Source organism: Pipistrellus hanaki, assembly GCF_964339955.1.
Source record: "Pipistrellus hanaki genome assembly, chromosome: 5".
Lineage (NCBI taxonomy): Eukaryota > Metazoa > Chordata > Mammalia > Chiroptera > Vespertilionidae > Pipistrellus > Pipistrellus hanaki.
This window is the reverse complement of record NC_140507.1, coordinates 45,011,658-45,032,132: the sequence shown is the minus strand read 5'-3', so window position 1 is coordinate 45,032,132 and position 20,475 is coordinate 45,011,658. Positions and strand designations below refer to the sequence as shown.

Below are 20,475 nucleotides of genomic sequence, written 5' to 3'. Positions count from 1 at the left end.
GCAGCCAATCAATGATTCTATCTCATCATTGATGTTTCCATCTCCCTCTCCCTTCCTCTCTGAAATCAATATGTGTTTGTCTGTGTAAACATAATATGCTAATTAGACTGCACATCCTTCCAGACAACCTTCCAGACGAAGCTGGGGCTTTTAGGGAAGCCTGGGTTCTGGGTGCCAGAGGGAAGCCAGTGCCAGCAGCCGGAGGAAAAGAGACCTACACTTGCATGAATTTCGTGCATCAGGCCTCTAATATATAAATACAAGTACATTTTTTTTCTTTTATTTTAATATATATATATATATATATATATTTTTTTTTTTTTAAATCAATCTTTATTGTTCATATTATTACAAAGGTTCCTCATTTCTTCCCCCCTCCACCAGGTTCCCACCCCACCCTCTGCCCCCTCTCCATCCCCCATTGTCCTCATCCATAGGTGCACAGTTTATATTCAGTCTCTTCCTCCCTCCCTTTCCCCGATAGTAAATCCCTTTTCAGATAGTAAATCTGTTACTTAGCATTTTCTCATATCAATAATACCTCCACATGCCCAATGATACACTTCACACAAAAGACATTTCCAAATAGGTCAACCAGCCTCATCCAGGCCCCACCCAAGGCACTCACAGATCAACACCCCAGCGCTATACTAACTCAACACATGCAGATCTAAGCCTTCATCACTTGATTCAGCAGACCCTCAAGTTCCCGCAAAAGTTTCCAGCCATGTTTGAGAGGCAGCCGTGGGCAGGGACAGGCGAGGAGCGAGCTGTTTCGGGCCTGGCCTCTGTTGCTCTGGTTCGTTCCACAACCAGCTGCTCCGGGTCTGGTCACTGCCGCTCCCGACCTAGTTGCTCTGGACTTGGCTGTTGCTGCTACAGGCCTGGCCGCACCCGACCCGGCTACTCTGGGCCCGGTTGCTCCGGTCCCGGCAGCTGCTGCTCCGGGACTGGCCGCTCCCAGCCTGGCAGCTGCTGCTCCTAGCCTGGCCGCACCCGACCCGGCTGCTTCAGTCCTGCCTTGTTGTGATCTTCATGGAGGTTGAATCCTGGCAGCCAACATTGCTGTATAGGGCAGAAGGGCACATGAAACAGTGTGGACCAGACCTGTGGTTCAGGCACTCACTGACAGTTTGAGCAAAGCATTGACTCCAGCATTGCCTACTGATAAAGGGAGGTGCTTTCTCTGGAGAAAATACTTCAACCAGCTGAAATACTAGAGTTAAGTCCTTGATCCAGGAGAGCAGAAGATCCATTTGGAAAGAATTGCAATTGGTTTTTTCAGATATATAATTTTACTGAGGAAAAAGGCCTTTAGTATCATAAAATTAACTCCTGAGCAGAAAAAAGATAAGGCAACAAGGTTAGTACCTTAGGGCTCCTGGCAGCTAAAATCTACTAATTAATTAGTTGGGCACAGGTGAGCAGCATTTTATCTTCCACCAAAGGTACAGGGTAGATAATATATTTGGAGAGCTTAATACTTGGAAGGTGGTAATAATGATAGGAAGTCTGTCTTTGTTACTACTTTTCTATCTTGAAGAATAATTACAGTTATGGAACACAGGACCATGACTTAACTCATAAGATATAACGCTCATGCAGTGTTTCCCAAACTTTTGACATGTGTACCCCTTCTATAATTTTCGTAATGCTGAGTACCCCTCGTACTCATGAGAACGTAGAATTAGGCGCAGCTAAGCACGGTGCAGTGCATATCCCCACCAAACTCCGGTGCAACACGTACCCTAACCAAACTCTTCCCGTACCCCTGGGAGTACGCGTACCACACTTTGGGAAACACTGGTAGAGTCAGATGTTTTCTGCTCCCAAGCATATTGCTGGGAATTTGCCTTTACTTTGATTCATGTCTACGCTATGATATCCTCGTCTTCATCTTCCCGCTTCCCTTGTGCCTACATATGCATCCTCTCTTAGAGAAACCCTAGGTCTAAAACTGCATCCATAAAACGGAAAAATATACACACCCATGTGGCTGGAATTACAAAGTTTTAAAGGGAAAAAAAATCCTCAAATAGCCTCAGAAATCTCACCCAGCTCTCATGCTGTCCGCACCTCCTGCCCCTGCCCCTGCCCCTCCCTGCCCAGGAGACTTGCTCTTGGGGGAGTGGAGGAAACGAAGGCCACCTGGGATTTACTGGGTTCACAAACAGGCTCTACAAATGTAATGTTCTCAGGACGATGGCTGCTTTTTGCCAGGCTTGCAGACCCCCGAGGTGAAGGTGTCTGCTCTCCCTGGGAGTTTCCGTGAATTGAGGATGATCCCTTGGTAACCATGGAGACTCAGCTGCACAGCAGATGAGCAGCATGTTATGTGTGATTTGAGCTTTTGTGGATTTGAACCACTCTGCGCCGTATTTATCATCTTTGACAAAGCATCCCACTTTGCAGGGGACTTTAGAAATAGTGTGGGGAGCTGTTGTTCTGTGGAAAGTAAGATAAAAATATTTGCAAGAGGGAAAGAAATAAACATTGACGACTACATGGCAAGACCTGTCCTGCAATAGAACACCTCCTTCCTATTGAGACTCGGGCTATGCTTGTTGGCTGCAGAGTCTTCAACAATGAAGGTTCCAAAGGTTCCTAGGTTGGGGCTACTGAGAAATATTAGCAAAATCATCAATGCAGCATGCTGCCATAGAGGGTTATGGTGAGGCAGGAACTCTGTCCTGGACAAATATTTAGGCCAACTAAGGAGTTAAGGGCTGAGGGGGGAGGGAGGAGGAGGAGGAGGAGTGGTTCATCGTCAACATTAGTGATCACTTCAAGTAGCAGCAGTGTGGTCCTTAAAAACAATCAAAATCCAGACTCTGCATGGGCCATATGTTGAAATGACTTTATGTTGTGCAAAGCTCACAAACCATGGTAAGAATGCTGGAACTAGTGTTAGCCTCATCCCTGTCTTCAGCATGTGACTGGTCATGGGGCGGGGAGGGGGAAGTTCGGCAGTGTGCCCTTCCTGACCCCAAACCCCATTTTCCCTGCTGGTGTTGGTGCTTTTAAAAAGTGTTAAGTTATGGAAACTCCTCGAGGCCCTTCCTGTCCCCAGCACCTCTTATTTATACAAAAGTTCCCTGTGTTGTTGCTTTAAAAAAAAAAAAAAAAAAAAAAAGTATACTGCCAAAACCGGTTTGGTTCAGTGGTAGAGCCTCGGCCTGCGGACTGAAAGGTCCTGGGTTCGATTCCGGTCAGGGACATGTACTTTGGTTGCGGGCACATGGGCACATCCCCAGTAGGGGGTGTGCAAGGGGCAGCTGGTCGATGTTTCTCTCTCATTGACGTTTCTAGCTCTCTATCTCTCTCCCTTCCTCTCTGTAAAAATCAATAAAATATATATTTTTTAAAAAGTATACTGTAACTTGCCGGGACTGGTTTGGCTCAGTGGATAGAGCGTCGGCCTGCGGACTGAAAGGTCCCGGGTTCAATTCCAGTCAGGGGCATGTGCCTTGGTTGCGGGCACATCCCTAATAGGGGTGTGCAGGAGGCAGTTGGTCGATGTTTCTCTCTCATTGACGTTTCTGGCTCTCTGTCCCTCTCAATTCCTCTCTGTGTAAAATCAATAAAATATATTTAAAAAAAAAAAGTATACTGTAACTAGAGAAAAAAGACATTGTGAAGTACTCTGAAAATATCTGTAAGACCTCCACAGAAATTAATCTAAAAGTCTGTTTCATTCATTAAAACCATTTTACCAATAATACCAGGGATGTAGTCTAATATTTATTAATGCCTATACTGAGGTAAGATGAAACTCTCTTTGAAGAAAGTTAGATTCTAACAGATGTGTGCAAAGTAGAAGTGATTTTGCCAAGTGCTATTTTTTTTTAAATAGGTCTCATTTGCCATATCTTCTAAAGTTACTGTGTACATAAGGGATTTGTGGAGTTTGTATTAGTTTATCAGAGAGGAGAGAGAGAGAGAAAGAGAGAGAGAGAGAGAGAGAGAGAGAGAGAGAGAGAGAGAGAGAGAGAGAGAGAGAGAGAGAAATGGTCACTCTGGGGCTGATGCAGGAAATAGTAAGACCTTAACGCCCCTCCTTAAATTCCAGAAACTCCCACTGGGATTTGTTCAGGGAATTTGGCCTTTTGAACACAGACTCAAGGCTATTAGGATGAAATGCATCTGTCTTAGATTTCCATTGTTACTATTGGAAAATTGCTGGGTTTTTAAGTCCTTTTCCTAATTCTGTGTTTATCATTGATATGCTCACCCAGTCACAATGGTCCAACTATAAAGGGTACCTTTCCAGTTCTCACCACTCCTTGTTTATGTTTAACAAGCTGTTGGCACAACAGTCGGCTCAGCCACACCCACCTGTGTTGCCATAGAGACAGGCTTCCCACAGGGAGGAGCTGAGCCTAACTCTGAAACCATGAAAGAGCAACAAGAAACCATAAAGGGACCTTAGAAGATCCCGACAAAGGTGGAGGGGTTGGGAGGCAGGAATAAGATTGCTGGCCCATGCAAATAAATGGGACCGTTTACTTGCTGTGTGGTCTAGACCTAGTTTTGCTTTGCCTGTTCTAAGGGTAATGTGCGCTATGCAGCATTGATGTCAATATATTTAGCCTTTAAAATATCAACACGATATCTTCAGATGTTCCCATTCATTTATTCATTCCAGTGATAACCATTACATTTCCTTTTTATTGAATTTATTAGGGTGATATTGGTTCTATTTGTAAAGCATTGGGGATGGAGCGTTGGTACAGTCCACGCATAAGTCCCCATACTCTGAGAGCAGATAAGGAACCCACAGCACCTGCTAGTGAAATTGAACAATGCTTATCATGTCAGTGTGAGATTAGGTCTTCTAACTCCTCAAACAGCTCTTCCCAACTCTCTTATTTCCCCTTTATGAACACACTCTCAAACGTTTTTAAAAACGCCATACTTTCTTCTGATAAACATAAAAATCTTACCCTTTCTCTTGAGGGTTTTGAACCCACATCCTCCCCCAACCTTGCCCTTGAGAGACACTGCTATCTCTCCTGGACCCCACCTGTCGGGAAGATTTTGTTGAATTTTAGAGTCAGTACTTTAAAAAAAATTATTTACATTTTGGCATTGTCCAGATATGAAATGAAATCGATACTTTATGGGATGTTTTTCCGGACACACTGTCATATCTGCCTCCTCATTTATTAAATTGGTGGAATGGGTTCATCCAGCTGTAACCGCCAATAGGAGAGCAGCTTTATCATGACCACTATCGCAGGCTGTTTTAGTAAGTGTTGCTCTAAACCGGAAACTGGACTCAATGCTTTATAGCCATTAGCTTATTTGGTTGACCAAGTGAGTGATGGATTAAGGAAACTCTTCTAGTTTTATCCAGTTGCTTATGAAACAAAGTGACAGAAGACCCAAGAGATCAGGAGAGCGGAGGTTTCTATCTTTGAGGGCAGAATGGGAGGCAAAGGTGTGGCTGAGCTTAATGTCCCCCATATTTCCTGTGCCCTTTCACGGGCCCTCGCCTTGTTGAACAGCTTACCTCATTTGTATCTACTTTATTCATACCCTAAACTCATGGCACAGAATTCCCATTGCATGCCCAAATATTGATTACAAATTCTGGTTTTGTTCTAAACACAAAGAGCTAGAAATTGTATTCTGGGAGCCAGACGAATGGATGCAGTTATGATTTTATGACATGGGTGACTGGACCACTACTGTTGCTGTTATATGCTTTAGAGAGAATCCATTAGGCTTTTTCGGAAGTCATGTAAACACATTTATAGGAATTTCAGAAATATATGGTGTGATATCATATACCATACTCTGGGTCAAAGCATCAGGCCTTTTTTCTTTAGCTAAGAGTGAGTTGATCAGTTTTTCCTTTTTTTCTTTTCTTTTTTTCATATATATTTTATTGATTTTTTTACAGAGAAGAATTGAGAGGGATAGAGATTTAGAAACATTGTTGAGAGAGAAACATCAATCAGTTACCTCCTGCACACCCCCTACTGGGGATGTGCCCGCAACCAAGGTACATGCCCTTGACCGGAATCGAGCCTAGAACCTTTCAGTCTGCAGGCTGACACTCTATCCACTGAGCCAAACCGGTTTCAGCAAGTTGATCAGTTTTTCAAGGCATATTTGTGCCCTAACTTGCAGCCCTGTCCTCTTTGACCATCCCCCAAAACACCAGGCTGTGACCAGTTCTCAAACCTGCCAAAGGCAAATGAAGCAGCCTTTATGGCAGAGGTGCCGGCAACCAAGGGTTCTTCCAAATTAATGACTTTCAGTCTTGATGCTTTATGAACAGGCTTCTCTCATGCTTTCTGGGGAAACTGATGGTCAGGACAGTCATAAATGGCAACTAATTAAACACCTTAAATCAATTGACATATAGCAGGATGATATAAAATGAAGCCTGCCGATCGAGACCCAAACGTGCTCATAGCAGTGTTCCATCTGCAGTTTAGCATTGAGCTGTTCATTTAGCTTATCATTTGCTAGTGCTCTTCTTGAGGCTGATATGTTAGCAGCTTATATTTAAAATGCTTCTTTCCTTTTCAGAATTTATATGTAAGTCTATTCCTGTTCTCCCCTCCCCAACACCTTCTGGGGAGAGGCAAAAGCTTCCCACTGTGCTATGTCCTACAGCTTGACCTTTCAATTAGACCTGTTTCCATCGGAGCTCTGTTCTCTAATTTCTTCTGGCGCTCACGCTGGACTATCTTGTAACAGGGTGGCATTTGTACAAGCAGTAAGGAGGAGGCAGTCACATGGCAAATGAACTCTTTATGAAATGTTGATGCATCAACTACATCCAATAACTCAGAAGAAATAGAACATTACAGAAACAGTGGGGTAGTGGCCAGGGAAAGAGAGGACACCTCTTGTCTACCAGCACATTAATTGACAAAGGAGGAAGCTAAGAGGTTTATGGGAAAGTCCTCAGTAAATACATAAAATAAGTGGGCATTATCTGGCATAGCATGTGCCAGGAAATGAAGCAGTGTATTATAATTATCACTATTTTATGGATAAGAAAACTGACATTGTTTCTTTTTTAACAGTTTATCTAAGCAAGTACTTCTTATGCACAAACATAATATAATCCATGTATGGTAAAGTCAGGACACTTTAGGCCTGCATTCAAATCCCTCTTCAGTTTTAGTACAGCCTCTTTCTCCAAACCTATTGCCTGTATTCCATGAGACCATCAGGGAAAATGGGAATCACTCTAATTATTTATAAATAGAGGAATTTACTACACATCCATCAAAGCTCATCAAATCATACACTTTATTTATTTTCCCCCCATAGGATATGGCATTTTTTATTTTATTTTATTTTTTAATATTTTTTAATATTTTTTATTGAATCATACACTTTAAATAGATGCAATTTATTATAGGTAAATTATGCTTCGATAAAGTTGATGTACAGAAAGAAAGAAAGAAAGAAAGAAAGAAAGAAAGAAAGAAAAGAGAAAGAGATAAGGAGGGAGGGAGGGAGGGAGGGAGGGAGGGAGGGAGAGTGAGTTTGGAAGACTGGAGAAGCTAGAGGGCATTACCCAGAGCAATTGAGCATATACCCAGGGTTCTGCTGTTGGAGTGCTTTTGCTTCTGCTGGGGAAACCACTGGCACTGCTGCAAATTGAGGACTTAGGATCTTCCTCCTTCCAATGCTGTTGAAAGCATTGCAAGCACTTCTGGGGCCCACAGTGACCTGCTTGACCCAGAAGTACAATAGCTTCCCTCTTCTTCCTGCCTTCCAATCTCCTTGGCAAGACCTAGGAGAAAGCCAGCTGGCAAGGGAGTCTGGGAAATGAATTTCCCAGCCTTTTAGCTCCCTATAAAACAGGAAGAGGGCAGAGTACCTACCAGATACATCTGGCACATAGCTTATCATTCTCCATAACCTAAGCTACATCTACATGCCTGACATTTGCTCTGGTTCTTCTGAGAGGAATGTATGAAGATTTCTCTGAATCTTTATACTTAACAATACTAATCAGATTTCTCCTTACAGGTTTACATGTCGCCTACTTTATGAACCCTTTTGGCTTCCCAATCAGAGGTGGAATTTCCCCACCCCTTATTTCTTGCCATTTTATTTATTCCTGTTTTTTTTAGCACATATCACTTTGTATTAAATGTGCAGTTACAAGTCTAATATATTTTACTAGATCAAGTTCAACTTAGAGGCAGAGCCTATTTTAAGGTCATCTTTATCTCCTGCAAAGCTCATCAGCACTGTCATGTACCCAGTAGGTGATCAATAAATACCTGTTGAATCAATGAGTGAATAAATAAATGAAGTCTCTGAATAATTTTATACAATTGCAAAAGTGAGTGAGTCTGCATGATCTCTGCCTGTCTCTCTAATTTCATCTGGCAGCTTCCTCTTTCTCACTCTTTTTTATTTTATTTCAATCATATTCACATTTACAATAACCTTCCATACACCCAATACTCTGCTTAATGTTTAAGGTGTCTGTAGATTTTTCTAATTGGGATTGTAAAAAAGCTACTGACAGCAAAAATGTCCATTAGATTTTGTTCCTTTTGCTGCACAAGCTATGTAAAGCTAGTGCAAATATCACAGTGTTTCTTCTCTGTGTAAGGAATTACTCAGTGAATGAACTGTTAAGGAAGTCAGTAAGGTTTGAGCCATTGAAGAAAACATTTATCTTGCTGGATAAAGTGTCACAGAGAAAGGAAAACAATGATGAAGAGAGAAAAGCCAAGTGAATTCAGACAGTTGCGACCTAATTTAATATACAAACTTCCAGGGAATTCTCCTTTACCAAGTCAGCATAAAAACAATGCTTTAGACCTCCCCAACTAGAAGGTGAGGAAGAATTTTCCTGATTTGAGCTCATGAAGTTTGTTTTTATAACTATGAGCAAGAATTTGAAAAGGCAAAAATACCAGTGAATCCTAATGATTTCGGGAGTCGCTTGTCCAAATAGATGAATTTGCATCATCAGCTGGGAACGCTTGGTTCCCAGAGGTGGCCAAGGCTTGTCTGTGGGAACAGCTTGGCAGCCAAATAGAAATCTGACAGCTCTACCACTCCAGCCAGCACAGCCATCAGCAGCACTTGCTTTCATGGGGAGGATTCCGTTTCTGCCCCTTGCTATGGACTTGACTTTGGACTTGTTGACTTCCCCTGTAACATGTGAAGTGGGTGGTCATTGGGGGAATCACATGCCTACTTCACAGTGTCGTTGTCAGAATAACTACATAACGTATGCCATCACTTAGCATAATGCCTGGCCCGTAGGGTCATTGTCATTATCACACAACCCCTAGGAAAGTGACCCAGAGCCCTGCAATTCTCACTGCAGAAGCCACTCACAAGAGGGAAAATTTAAACCGAACCGGAAGTTTATCCCCTCAGAAATTCTTTGTCAACAATATAATTGGAAGGAATACATTTCCTTATTGAAAACACTGCATTTGGCCGAAACTGGTTTGGCTCAGCAGATAGAGCGTTGGCCTGCAGACTGAAGGGTCCTGGGTTTGATTCTGGTCAAGGGCATGTACCTTGGTTGCAGGCACATCCCCAGTAGGGGGTGTGCAGGAGGCAGCTGATTGATGTTTCTCTCTCATCGATGTTTCTAACTCTCTCTCTTCCTCTCTGTGAAAAAATCAATAAAATATATTAAAAGAAAAAAAAAAGAAAACACTGCGTTTGACGTCTAATGAACTTTCCCACTGAGATAATGATGGAGAATAATAAATAGGTAGTGCCCTAGCCCTAAGAAACCTCAATTCTGAGAAGAGATGCAAAGAGAGCAGCCTTATCAGTCAGCCCCTCTGCTTGAACTTTCTCCCCAATGGTGTTCTTGTGTAACCCAGGGGGGAATGGAAATGATGTCCTATTCAAGAAGGTCAGCATCGGTAGCAGTGGACAGAGAGATGCTGTTCTTCTTTGGACCTTATTAAGTGCATTGGGGTGGGGGGAGATGGGCTTCTGTGTAAAGCAGAGCAGTGACCAGCAAGTGAACACCAAACCTGCTGGAGAATCAGGACACCTGGGGGATTATATTCATCACCCAGTATTTCCCCTCCACACAGAGAGCACTATTCCGAGGGCAATGTTTGTTACTTCCTAACAGAGGAGGGCTTATTCCAGCCTGCTAGCACTCTGTGCCTTCTTTCATAAGACAGGCAGCGGAGTAAATGTCAAACCTCATTCTGGGAAGGATAACTTTCTGCGTTAACTTTGCATAACCATCATAAAGAAACAATTAAGGAGGAAAGCACTAACTAAATGTGAAGTGAATAGAACACAGTCAGTGACATGGAACCAAAATATGCTTTAATAAAAAAAGCCAAGCCACTCTGTTGTGGACAAAAATGTGTTCTGCAGTTCACCCAGGATGCAAAAGCTCTTAGTGAATGCTTCTTAGCCTTATCTGGTTTCTGTGAGAATTTGATAAAGGAAACCCTCTCACCAGAAAAATGCTTATACGCACATACCCATAAAAGTGTGATTGTCATTCTAGGTATCTGGATTCCCCTGAAAGGCCAGTAATCTTTTGTTAAGAATTTCAACTCTGTACTGTCGATATGGCCAAGTTCATGGACTCTGGAATCAGACAAGGCTGGGATTTCTACTTCCCTGCATTTTTAACCTTTTCAAGCTTTAATTTTATAACCTACATATGAAAATGATAACTCTTCCTGTGTCATAGGTTAATTGTGGATATTAAATTAGACAATCTATTTAAAGAACTTAGCATAGTCCCTGTCATGTTCTAAGTACTCCATAAGCACTAATATTGTTATTAGCTAATAGAATACAAAACTTGAGCCTCTCAAAGCCACAGAGGAACTTTAATTCATTTTCACTGCTACAAACATTTACCAGCGGCAGGATTCCAAAATGAGAATGTGGACCCTAGCATGGGCCTGAGCCAGAGACGTGATAAAGACAGACCAGGTGTGCCCCAGCCCAGATAGGACAGACCTCAGGGTCCTACCGTCTCAGGTTGGAAGAAACTTCAACCAGACCCTCTGCTACAGACAGTGACATCCAACCCACAGCAGAACTATGATTGCAATGCCCGTTTCACAAAGGGAGACCTCTGACTCCTTCGGTAACATTCTATCTATTAAAGAGGAAAGTGATAAACCAAATGTATTAATAATTTGTGAAATTAAGTGGGGATGAGAGAGATAAAGAGGATGTGGGGGGATGAGTGGTGATGGAAGGAAACTTGTCTTGGGGTGGTGAACACAATGCAATATACAGATTATGTATGCTAGAACTGTATACCTGAAGCCTATATCACTTTATAACCAATGTCACCCCAGTGAGTCTAATACAAATTAAATAATAATAATTTATGAAGTTAGCCAAAATCAGTTTGGCTCAGTGGATAGAGCGTCGGCCTGTGGACTCAAGGGTCCCGGGTTCGATTCCGCTCAAGGGCATGTACCTTGGTTGCGGGCACATCCCCTGTAGGGGGTGTGCAAGAGGCAGCTGGTCAATGATTCTCTCTCATCGATGTTCCTAACTCTCTATCCCTCTCCCTTCCTCTCAGTAAAAAATCAATAAAATATATTTTTTTAAAAGAGTTTATTCCTTTTTAAAAAATAAAATAAAATAAAATAATTTATGAAGTTAAAACAAATCCCGCCATTCTGAATTTTTTTTTATTAACCACAGTTAAGCTACTGATCAAATTTACTTAGAATTAAATGTGGAAATACATGAAGTGTACAGTAGTTATGGGTCAACAAAGTAGGTTACAAGGCAGCATTGAGAGCAGTATTTTCTGCTTACCAGCTAATCTGATTCTCTTTAATGCTGTGATAAAGAGGTTTAAAGCTGAGAATTAGATGATTTGGGATCAGTCTTTAAATCCACCCTAACCAATGAGATATCTCATTTCCTTGGGTATGGACTGTTAATGGTGAGTGGGTACCTATAGGAGGTAAAGAAGCAAAAATATATTTGAAAGGCCCAACCAGCATGCTCAGTGGTTGAGCATTGACCTGTGAACCAGGATGTCACCGTTCAATTCCTGGTCAGAGCAAATGCCCGGCTTGTGCGCTCAGTCCCCAGTGTGGGGCATGTATGAGGCAGCCAATCAATGATTCTCTCTCATCATTGATGTTTCTATCTCTTTCTCCCTCTTCCTTCCTCTCTAAAATCAATATATATATATTAAAAGAAAAAAAGAAATCAGTGAAGCAATGTTCTCTATTTTCAGGCTCTTTGCTGACTTACCTTTCTCTGCTGTGCTCTGCCTTCTCCCTGATATTTGACACTCAAATGTCTACACAGGCCAAGCAAGTAACATGATCCAGTGTGCAAACTGTTGGCCAACCATGGTGCCCTGGTGCCTCTTTGCCTTGAGCTAAGGGGGACAGCCCTTACCCAGTTCACCCCGGTGATTTCTATCTGGGAACTGAGCACCTGTTAGCACTTTATTTTTTTTTTTTTGAAGATAAAATTCAAATATAAATTTGCATGTGAAATAACCTGACTTAAATACCAGTAACTAATTCACACTTTCAAAGAAGTACTGTATGGGCCAAACAGATTATCTTGGGGGCACCAGTTTGAGTTTTTGCTCATAGGTTTTGATGATCCTGGGAACTCTAGCCCTGAGTTGTCTTTTCATTCTACAGTCTTTTCCTAGAAAACCTCATCCGCTCCCATGGTTTAAAATATCTTCTCTACACTGAAGCCTCCCAAATTTTCTGATAGTCACAGCCTCTCCTCTACACTCCAGACTCTACATCTAGCTGCCAATTAACTCCACAATAATGCTGTTTTTATGGGCACCTGAAGCATCGCACGTGCAATACTCAACTCTTGTTCTATCTCTACCTGTTTGGCTCCCAGTTTCTCCAGTTCAGTAAAAAGTACCCGTGTTGCTTAGGAAATGTGGGAGTCATTATTTCTCCTCTTTTGCTGCCCTTGTTCAGTCCATCACTTTGCTGTATATTCTTCTTCTCAAATCCTTTTTTAATTTGTCCCCTTATCTCCAGTCCTATTGCCACAGCAAACTGCCATTACTGTTCCATCTGTTTTCCACAATAGTTTCCCCTGGGTTATCTCTGTCCTTTGTCCTACCGGTCTATTCTTCACTTAACTGCCAGAGAGATCTTTCAAAATATGAGGTGGATCACATCACTCCCTGTTTAAATGCTCTCTGTGTCTCTACAATGCATGAAACCCAAGAGAAGGAAGTGTGTCAAGTAGATAATGTACTATTGTGTAAAATAGACTGAGAGGATTTTTTTTTTAACCTGTAAAGCAGTACTAATAATACCTATATCGGAAGGTTGTTGTGAGAATTCAGTAAAGGCCACTGTTATTGCCACATTAGTTTTGCATTGTCCTTTGCAGGAAAGAAGGTAAAAATTACATTGTTCACAGCTACTTCACACTCACCTGCAGAGAACCTTCTAAATGTCTTAGTGACAGCATTTTCCTTTATATGATCATGGTCTCAAAGTAAAACATCAGCCTTGATTAAAGGATAAAAACCTGCTTTTAAAAAGGATGGAGCAGACCAAATTCAGTTGAAAGCACAGGGCACAGTAAAAAATAATTTCAAATGTCTTCAGATAATATTTAATGTTTTGAAGTAAAAAATGATTAGATAATGTGGTTGATGCAATGTCACGTCATGAAAAGCAAACCCTTTCTTTGCAAATCTCTATTTTTATTGATTTGAATTCGCCTTTGCTTTGAGCTGTGCAGGAGAGTCCCTTTCCAAAATAGCATCATGACTTCAGCGGCCCATGGCCCATAGTTTTCGCAGTCCCCATGGCCCTTTTTGCTTTTAATTCACACATTCCAATTTAGAAAACACTTCGGTGAGAACGAATCCGAGAAGCCTGCTGAGGCTGGTGGCTGAGGAGCGGGGAGTGAAGGTGAGAAGCTCTCTGAGCAGGCGCAGTGAGCTATCCCTATAGAACTCTAAATGGGCGCTTTATCTGTGCTGCCTTTTTTCCCTAGATTTATATGAAAGTCACAGTACCACTGTGATGAGCTCTTACCTGTATTTCAACATTAAATAAATTATATCCGTGATTATCAGAGCAAAAGTTTTATAACCATCAGCCATCTTCAGTACTTAGACATTTTGCTTGGTCTTTTCATTGCATGTTTATCTTGCAGGATAATTGAGCATACAAGACCTTTTGGTTGTAAAGCTGGCTTTTCTGCAGCTGAGCTCCCCTGATTCCCCTGCTCAAACTCCTTAGCTTGACTCTGCATTCCAATCATACTTAAATACGATCTGATGTCCAGCCGAGGGCTCCCTATCACCTCCAGACATCTTCATGTGCTATTGCTGTGCTTAAACGATGCTTCCTTCTCACGCTTCTGGCTAGAATGCGATTTACCCTGTAGAATTCAGTTTAGTCATTGCACCCTGTCAGAAGCCTGCTTTGATTCAGCAAATGATATGTAGCCCTCTTTCCTGCTACTGTCACACCAGCCCAGTGCTTGTCCCATTGTCTTGTAATTGACTAGCAGCTACTGGTCGGCCTGCCTACTGGACAGGAATCATCTCACTGTCTCTCCCCTACATCGTTAGCACCTAGCACAATCCATAAGAGTGGGGACTCATTATGCCTCGGGTGTGTGAATGATATTTGTGAATTGCAGAATGTTTGGGAGTAAAATGGAAAAACAAATTGAACGACAATGACTATGTCTTAAAACCTGAGACAACACTTATTAGCATTTTTTTTTGTTTGTTTTCTTGCTTCTAATTAACTTTTTATGTCAAGCTCACTGCACAAAAAGCTTTGAATACATTGTCTTCACTTCTCAGTATACTGTGAGCATATTCTAATGTAACTATAACTTCTCTGGAAATGTCGCTTAAATGGTTGTAACCAGATGCCCTTTAGAAGTAACATAGTTCATTCAGATATTCTCTGTTGTTGGACTTGGTTACATGGAATGTTTTGCTGCTATAAATAATGATTAAATGAGTGTTTTTGCATCTTATTTTTTGTCTATAATACATTCTGAAAATGAAGTTACTAGGTGAATATTTCACAGTGCCTACCTCCATGTACCGTTAACTATAGGCTATCTTTTTTAAAAAGTAAAGATTTCAGAAACAAAAAGAATAGCTCATTTTTACCTTATATTTATTGGTCATTTTTATTATACTCCTCTGTGAATTGTACCATAGTAATCTGCCCATTTTCCTATTATTCTGTTAGTTTTCTTATTGATTTAAAAGCTCTCCATATGTTTAAAATACAGTCATTTATAAAATTTTTACAAATTTTCCAGTGTAATATGGGCCTTTTGATCCTTTTGTGTTTGTGTTTTTATTTTTATGCGCACTTATAAATCTTTTCTTCTGTGAATTGCTCAGTTGTTTTTTTCTTACAGAATTTCTTGCCCTCCTTAGATAGATATTTTCCTACTTTGATATATTTTTTTCTAGCTTTATTAGTTTTTTTTTGTTACATTTAACTTTTTGCCCCATTTAGAATTTATTTTGGGTGATAGTGTAAGTGACTCTAATGTTGTTTTTCACAAAATAGTCAACTTTTCTAATATCTTCTCTTGACCTTCAAAGAAATGCTATTAAAGACAACTGTACTAAATAACCGACATCATTTGAAGCCATAACTCAGCTTTCACCATGAACTTTCCTCTCTCCTCCCAGGTGAGCAGGAGCCAGCTGTCAGCAGTGACTCTGATATCTCGCTGATTATGGCAATGGAGGTTGGACTATCTGATGTAGAACTTTCCACTGACCAGGACTGCGAAGAGGTGAAATCGTGAGATGGTGAACACAGAAGAAAGGGATGGTAGGACCCATGGGGAAGTTGGGGGAGGTGTGCCTGAGACTTGGACCAGGCACACACACCTCCAGAACACCTCGGCATCAGCAGGGCACTCTGCTCAAGAATGGTCATGAAAAGCAATATCCAAAGTCCAGTTGCTCGGGATGCAGTTTCTTCGTCTCTACAACAGCCCACAGCCTCGGCAGCTTGGAAGTAGAAAGCCCTTGCAGACACAGAGGCCCCCAACACAGACTGAAAGGACACTTTGGGAGCTTCTGAGTATTCATTTCAGTTTTTCCTCAGTGTTGTTTTCTTGTTTTGGAATTGTTGTTTGATTTCCTTGGCAGATTCTTTTTAAAGACTGTGTATAGTTTCCTGTAGGTCCACTCCTTAGTTTTTCCTTCGATCCACTCCTGCTTTTACATGGAACTGTGTTTCGAAGCATCTGTCCCTGCTGTGATCAGTCCCTGTCAATCTCTGAGACCTGAGACGGAGGACCTTGACCTCTCAGCATGAGTGTGCATGGCTTTGGGAAGGGCCTCGGCACCCTGAAACAGAAGAAGGCCAGCTTTCGTTAAGAATCTAAATTCTTTTCAATGAATCTTAACACTCCCAGCTGCCAGAGACCTCAACGCTGAACTCTGAGTGTGCTGAGGCTGCTGCTCATCCTTCTCAATGACATCACACTGGCTCCCAGCTGCCAGGCTCTGTGCAGGGCTGTGGGACACGAGAAGGAAGCTGTAGGGAGGCAGTTTAATTTGTCTGGATCTTACTTACAGTGCGTGGCTGAAACTCTGAGCTCAGAAGACCCCTCCAGGCATTAAGGTCCCTCTCATTGGCTATAGGACTCATAGCTGGGACTACAGGCCTGGTTTTAAGACCAGGTACCACTCATTCTTCCTGAAAGTGAAATGCCTGTTGTGCTGGCTCCCCCCCCCCCCCCCCCCAAGGCTAGGCCAGGCTTTGTTACCTCACTGGCTTCTGCAGGAGATGGAGGCTTTAGGAGCGTCTGCTTTGAGCCTGGTGTCCACCACCATGGGGGTCTCACCTTCATTCCAACACATCTGCTACACCTCCCCAGACCTCGAGGGATGTCGGTGAATCCTTTACTGGTTGCTTCCCAGTCCAGACACCAAGCAAGGAAGGAGGTAAAAGTCAATGAACCATCTGGTCTAAAAAGTCCAGCATGGGAGTTGGCTAAGTCAAGTTTCTCCTGGCAGAGAGAGACAGAGAAAGAAAAAGAGGTATCTGCAATTTGAAACTGTTATGTTTGTATCTTTTTTTATAACTGTGACAGAAATATGCTATTTTTTCCTGTGGGCAATTTTGTAATCCATTTAGACTCTCCCCACGCATATGACTGAAGTGGTGAGCCATGGTCACCTTGACCTCTGTAGGAGGCTGACAGGGACAGGAAGCTGCCTTCCCTGAGTTCTCTGTGCATTGATGAGGCTTTTCCCTCTCCTCACACTAACACTCATCCCAAAACAGAGTTTGGCTCTGCCGTGAGACCTTGCTGCCTGCTGAAGCAGAGAGTGTAAGTCAAGGGACACTGCTGGGTGCTCTTTGTCACCACCTTTGACCTTTCCTACTTGATGCCTTCTGCTCAGGTAGCAAGGCTAAAGGGACATGATTGCCACCTTCAGAAATAACTCATCTCTCTGCGTGTCCAGCCTCTCCTGTGCTGAAATCCAGGGAGGAATGAAGAGGGTGCTGAGGCAGGAGTCAGGAGGCCCAGGTGAGCCACGTGCTTGCTGGGCCTCAACCTTCTTCCTCTGTAACGTGGAGGAATTTAACAAGGTGGTGCCCAAGGCTCCGGTGGCCTTCGGACCACAGGTGAGCAGTCGGCCAGAGGATCCATTTGTTGCAGGTGGCGATGGCAGGTAGCCAGCTTTCCACCTTGGAGAGGCAGAGGTGCTGGGCATGTGACATAGAGGAACAGCTTTGGGGACTGGGTGCTCCTGGGTTGCTAAGAAGGAACATCTCAGTGATTGAAGTTTTCAGCCAAAAGGAGGAGTTGTTTAGTTTCACCTTGTTCTCAAACTGCCGTTAGTTACAGAGTTTGCCTTCTCTGGACCCCCTCAAAGCCTGGTCCTCAGTGTGCAATTCTTCCTCTCAGTCAGAATGGGCCTGCAGTACCTACTCCTCCTTCTGTCAACGTGGCCCCAAACAAATTTCAGTGATAACTTTAGTCAAGTGGATTTAGACGGATAATTGAACAGCAGAAGAAAGATGCATCGTATTGCTTACCCAGAGAGAAAATGCCTGTGGAGTGCATGGTCCTCTGACCATGGTTCTCTCTTTCTGCCATGACTAGGTGCAGAGGAATCAGTTGCATGTGGCTACAGTAACCTCTAGAGGGCGCTGTGTGGATGCTGGGGGCCAGGAGGCTCACTGGAGGCCTGTGGGCCTGACCCCACAAAGACTCTGTTGCAAACCCCCTGAATCTGCGAGGTTCTCATGTTACCAAAGGTCCGTCTCTAGAGATGCCTCCTGTAGCTTAGGTAACTAAAAAACAACTTTTTAACCAGCATAGAAGGATGCAGAAGAAATGGAAACAGCCCTTCCCCCACAGTGTTCCTCACCACCTCCCACCAAAGACCTGGGGATCCCGTGACTCATGGAGGGTGTCAAAAGGTTGGAGAACCCTCTAGAAGTATATGCAAACTTTCTGCGTATTTACTGATTTGCATTTTTCTGTTGTCTCCAGACCAGCACCGTCCAATAGAAATGTAATGTGATTTTAAGTTTTCTACTGGCCACATTAAAAGAAGTGAACATGTAATAATAATTTAATAACATATTTTTTGAATCCAACATTATTGTTTCGACATGCAATTCCTGTAAAAAGAATTCATGAAATACCTTCTTTTCCATATTTAGTCCTCTAAAGCCATTGCATAGTTTACACTCATGGCGCATCTCAATTTGGATGAGCTACCGATCGGACAGCACAGGTCTCCAGCTTCCACAATATTCTCACAAGGTTCCCCGGCCCTTACAAAGAAAAAAGGTGAAAACCTAATTACCTCCCAAGAGAACTAGACTCCACCCAAGTTGCCTAATCAGAGGCCCCGAGATCCGTTAGTTTGTAATGGATGAATGTTCAGGCCGCTCTTTCTGGAAATTGGACTTTCTAACCACACCACTGATGTTCATTACCAGTTGCTGTGATTTCTCTGGCCATTGTTTTGTAGGAAATCACACAAGCCATGTTGATTTGGTGCTGAAACAAAAGGATATCCCTCACTTCCATGGCAAGCCCTTAGACTTGATATGTGGCGCTCAAGAGCCAAAGAGAATCCCAGACTGGAGTCATCCAACTTGACCTCAACCCCTAGCCGTCCTTCTTTTTCTAGGAGTTGCTACCACCTGTTGGCTGGTCCCTTTGGGAGAAACTTAGCCCCGATCCTGAAGGCAGCACCTGCATATTGATGGAGCCTTCAGGGCTTGTCACCCCTGAAATGTCAACTGCACCATCTAGGCAGGGCGAGGGGAGAGTTTGAGAAGGTAGGAAGTTACCAATGGCAAAGGCACATGACTATTCTGACATCACATAGTGAGCATCATACCCACAGAGGCAAGTCTCCATCCAAAGAGGTTTGTTGGTTATTTTGTCTTGTTTTCAGCATTTCCCTCATTCTGGTAGAAATGTCTCTGGACGTTCTTGGCTCTGGGTTTGGTCGTATGGAACACCATGGTGCCAGTGGATATTTGTGTTAGTGCCCTGACCTCCTTGCGGCCGCCATTCTTTCAGGACTGAAAATGCTGACAGGGGCCCTAGCATAGGATTCTTTCTCATTTATGAGTTTTGTTTAGGTGGAACTCCTCGAAGAGCATGCAGAATAAATGGCATTTAGTTATCCATTGAGTGCCTCGCCTTGACTGCACACAAAGAAGTCCCATGAAATCAACTCTTTCAGAAAATCTGGGATGTAGAGTCACACCCTCTATGGAACAAGGACTTAGCTCTCTGGTCCCAGGGTCCCAGAGGCAATGTCCGGGAGCATGTGTCATGTGCTCTGACTTAGTTTCCTTCCCCTTTTTTGTCTCTGTGTCCAGCTTTCTCTTTCTGCCTGTCTGCTTCTGTGTGTGCACACCTACACACATGCTTCTCTCATTTTTCAGAAAACACGTTGGTGGCTCCAGACCTATAGAGTCACTAATGCGATTACCTTCATTAGTGATGGTGTTTTCTTGTTCATGACAACATCTATAGTTGCACTTCTTCAAAAGACAATACCCAGTTTACTCTAAAGGCAAATTAACTTCCTCCTTAAAAGAGCTAGCCCGATTTTCACTTTCATGTCTAATTTTATCACAGACCATCTATAGTTATTGCCTTTTTCTCCCAGGCTTCCTTGCCAGAAAAGTCTCCCAGGCAAATAATGGCAAGGAAACAACTCCAGAATGCTATCTAGGTTTACTATCTTCCACCTTCAGCTTCCTGGCTCATCCCAGGCCCCAGGGGTTAGGGTTTCTTAGAAAACTGTGTGGGCCAAACCGTATCCAATGGCCACTCTGCTTCCTAACATTGTAGCATAAGAGCTTGCTCTTTGTAAGTGATCTGAGAGGCCATCTCTTCCTTAGAGTGAAAAAGAGACACAAAGAAACCAGCTTCCTAAGGGGAGGAACACGGGGTGCCTTGGGCACTGCTCTGTGTCCCAGAAGTCCTTCATCCATGCCATTGCAGGGCCAGGACAGAGAGTGCATCTGG

At 42.9% G+C, this 20,475-nt stretch overlaps 1 protein-coding gene across 3 annotated transcripts in view; it reads left to right on the top strand.

The window, feature by feature from the left end:
- Nucleotides 1-19,986, top strand: part of RNF150 (ring finger protein 150) — a 160,440-nt gene extending 140,454 nt beyond the window's left edge. For 2 of the 3 annotated variants that reach the window (XM_084884270.1, XM_084884268.1), the window contains exon 7: nt 15,638-19,986. In XM_084884270.1, coding sequence (XP_084740396.1) covers nt 15,638-15,682 — 45 coding nt within the window. In that variant the 3' untranslated portion in view covers nt 15,683-19,986. Of the gene's footprint in view, nt 1-13,806; nt 13,875-15,637 lie in introns of all 3 variants that reach the window. The other variant, XM_084884269.1, reaches the window with a different exon arrangement.
- The last annotated feature ends 489 nt before the right edge of the window (nt 19,987-20,475 follow it).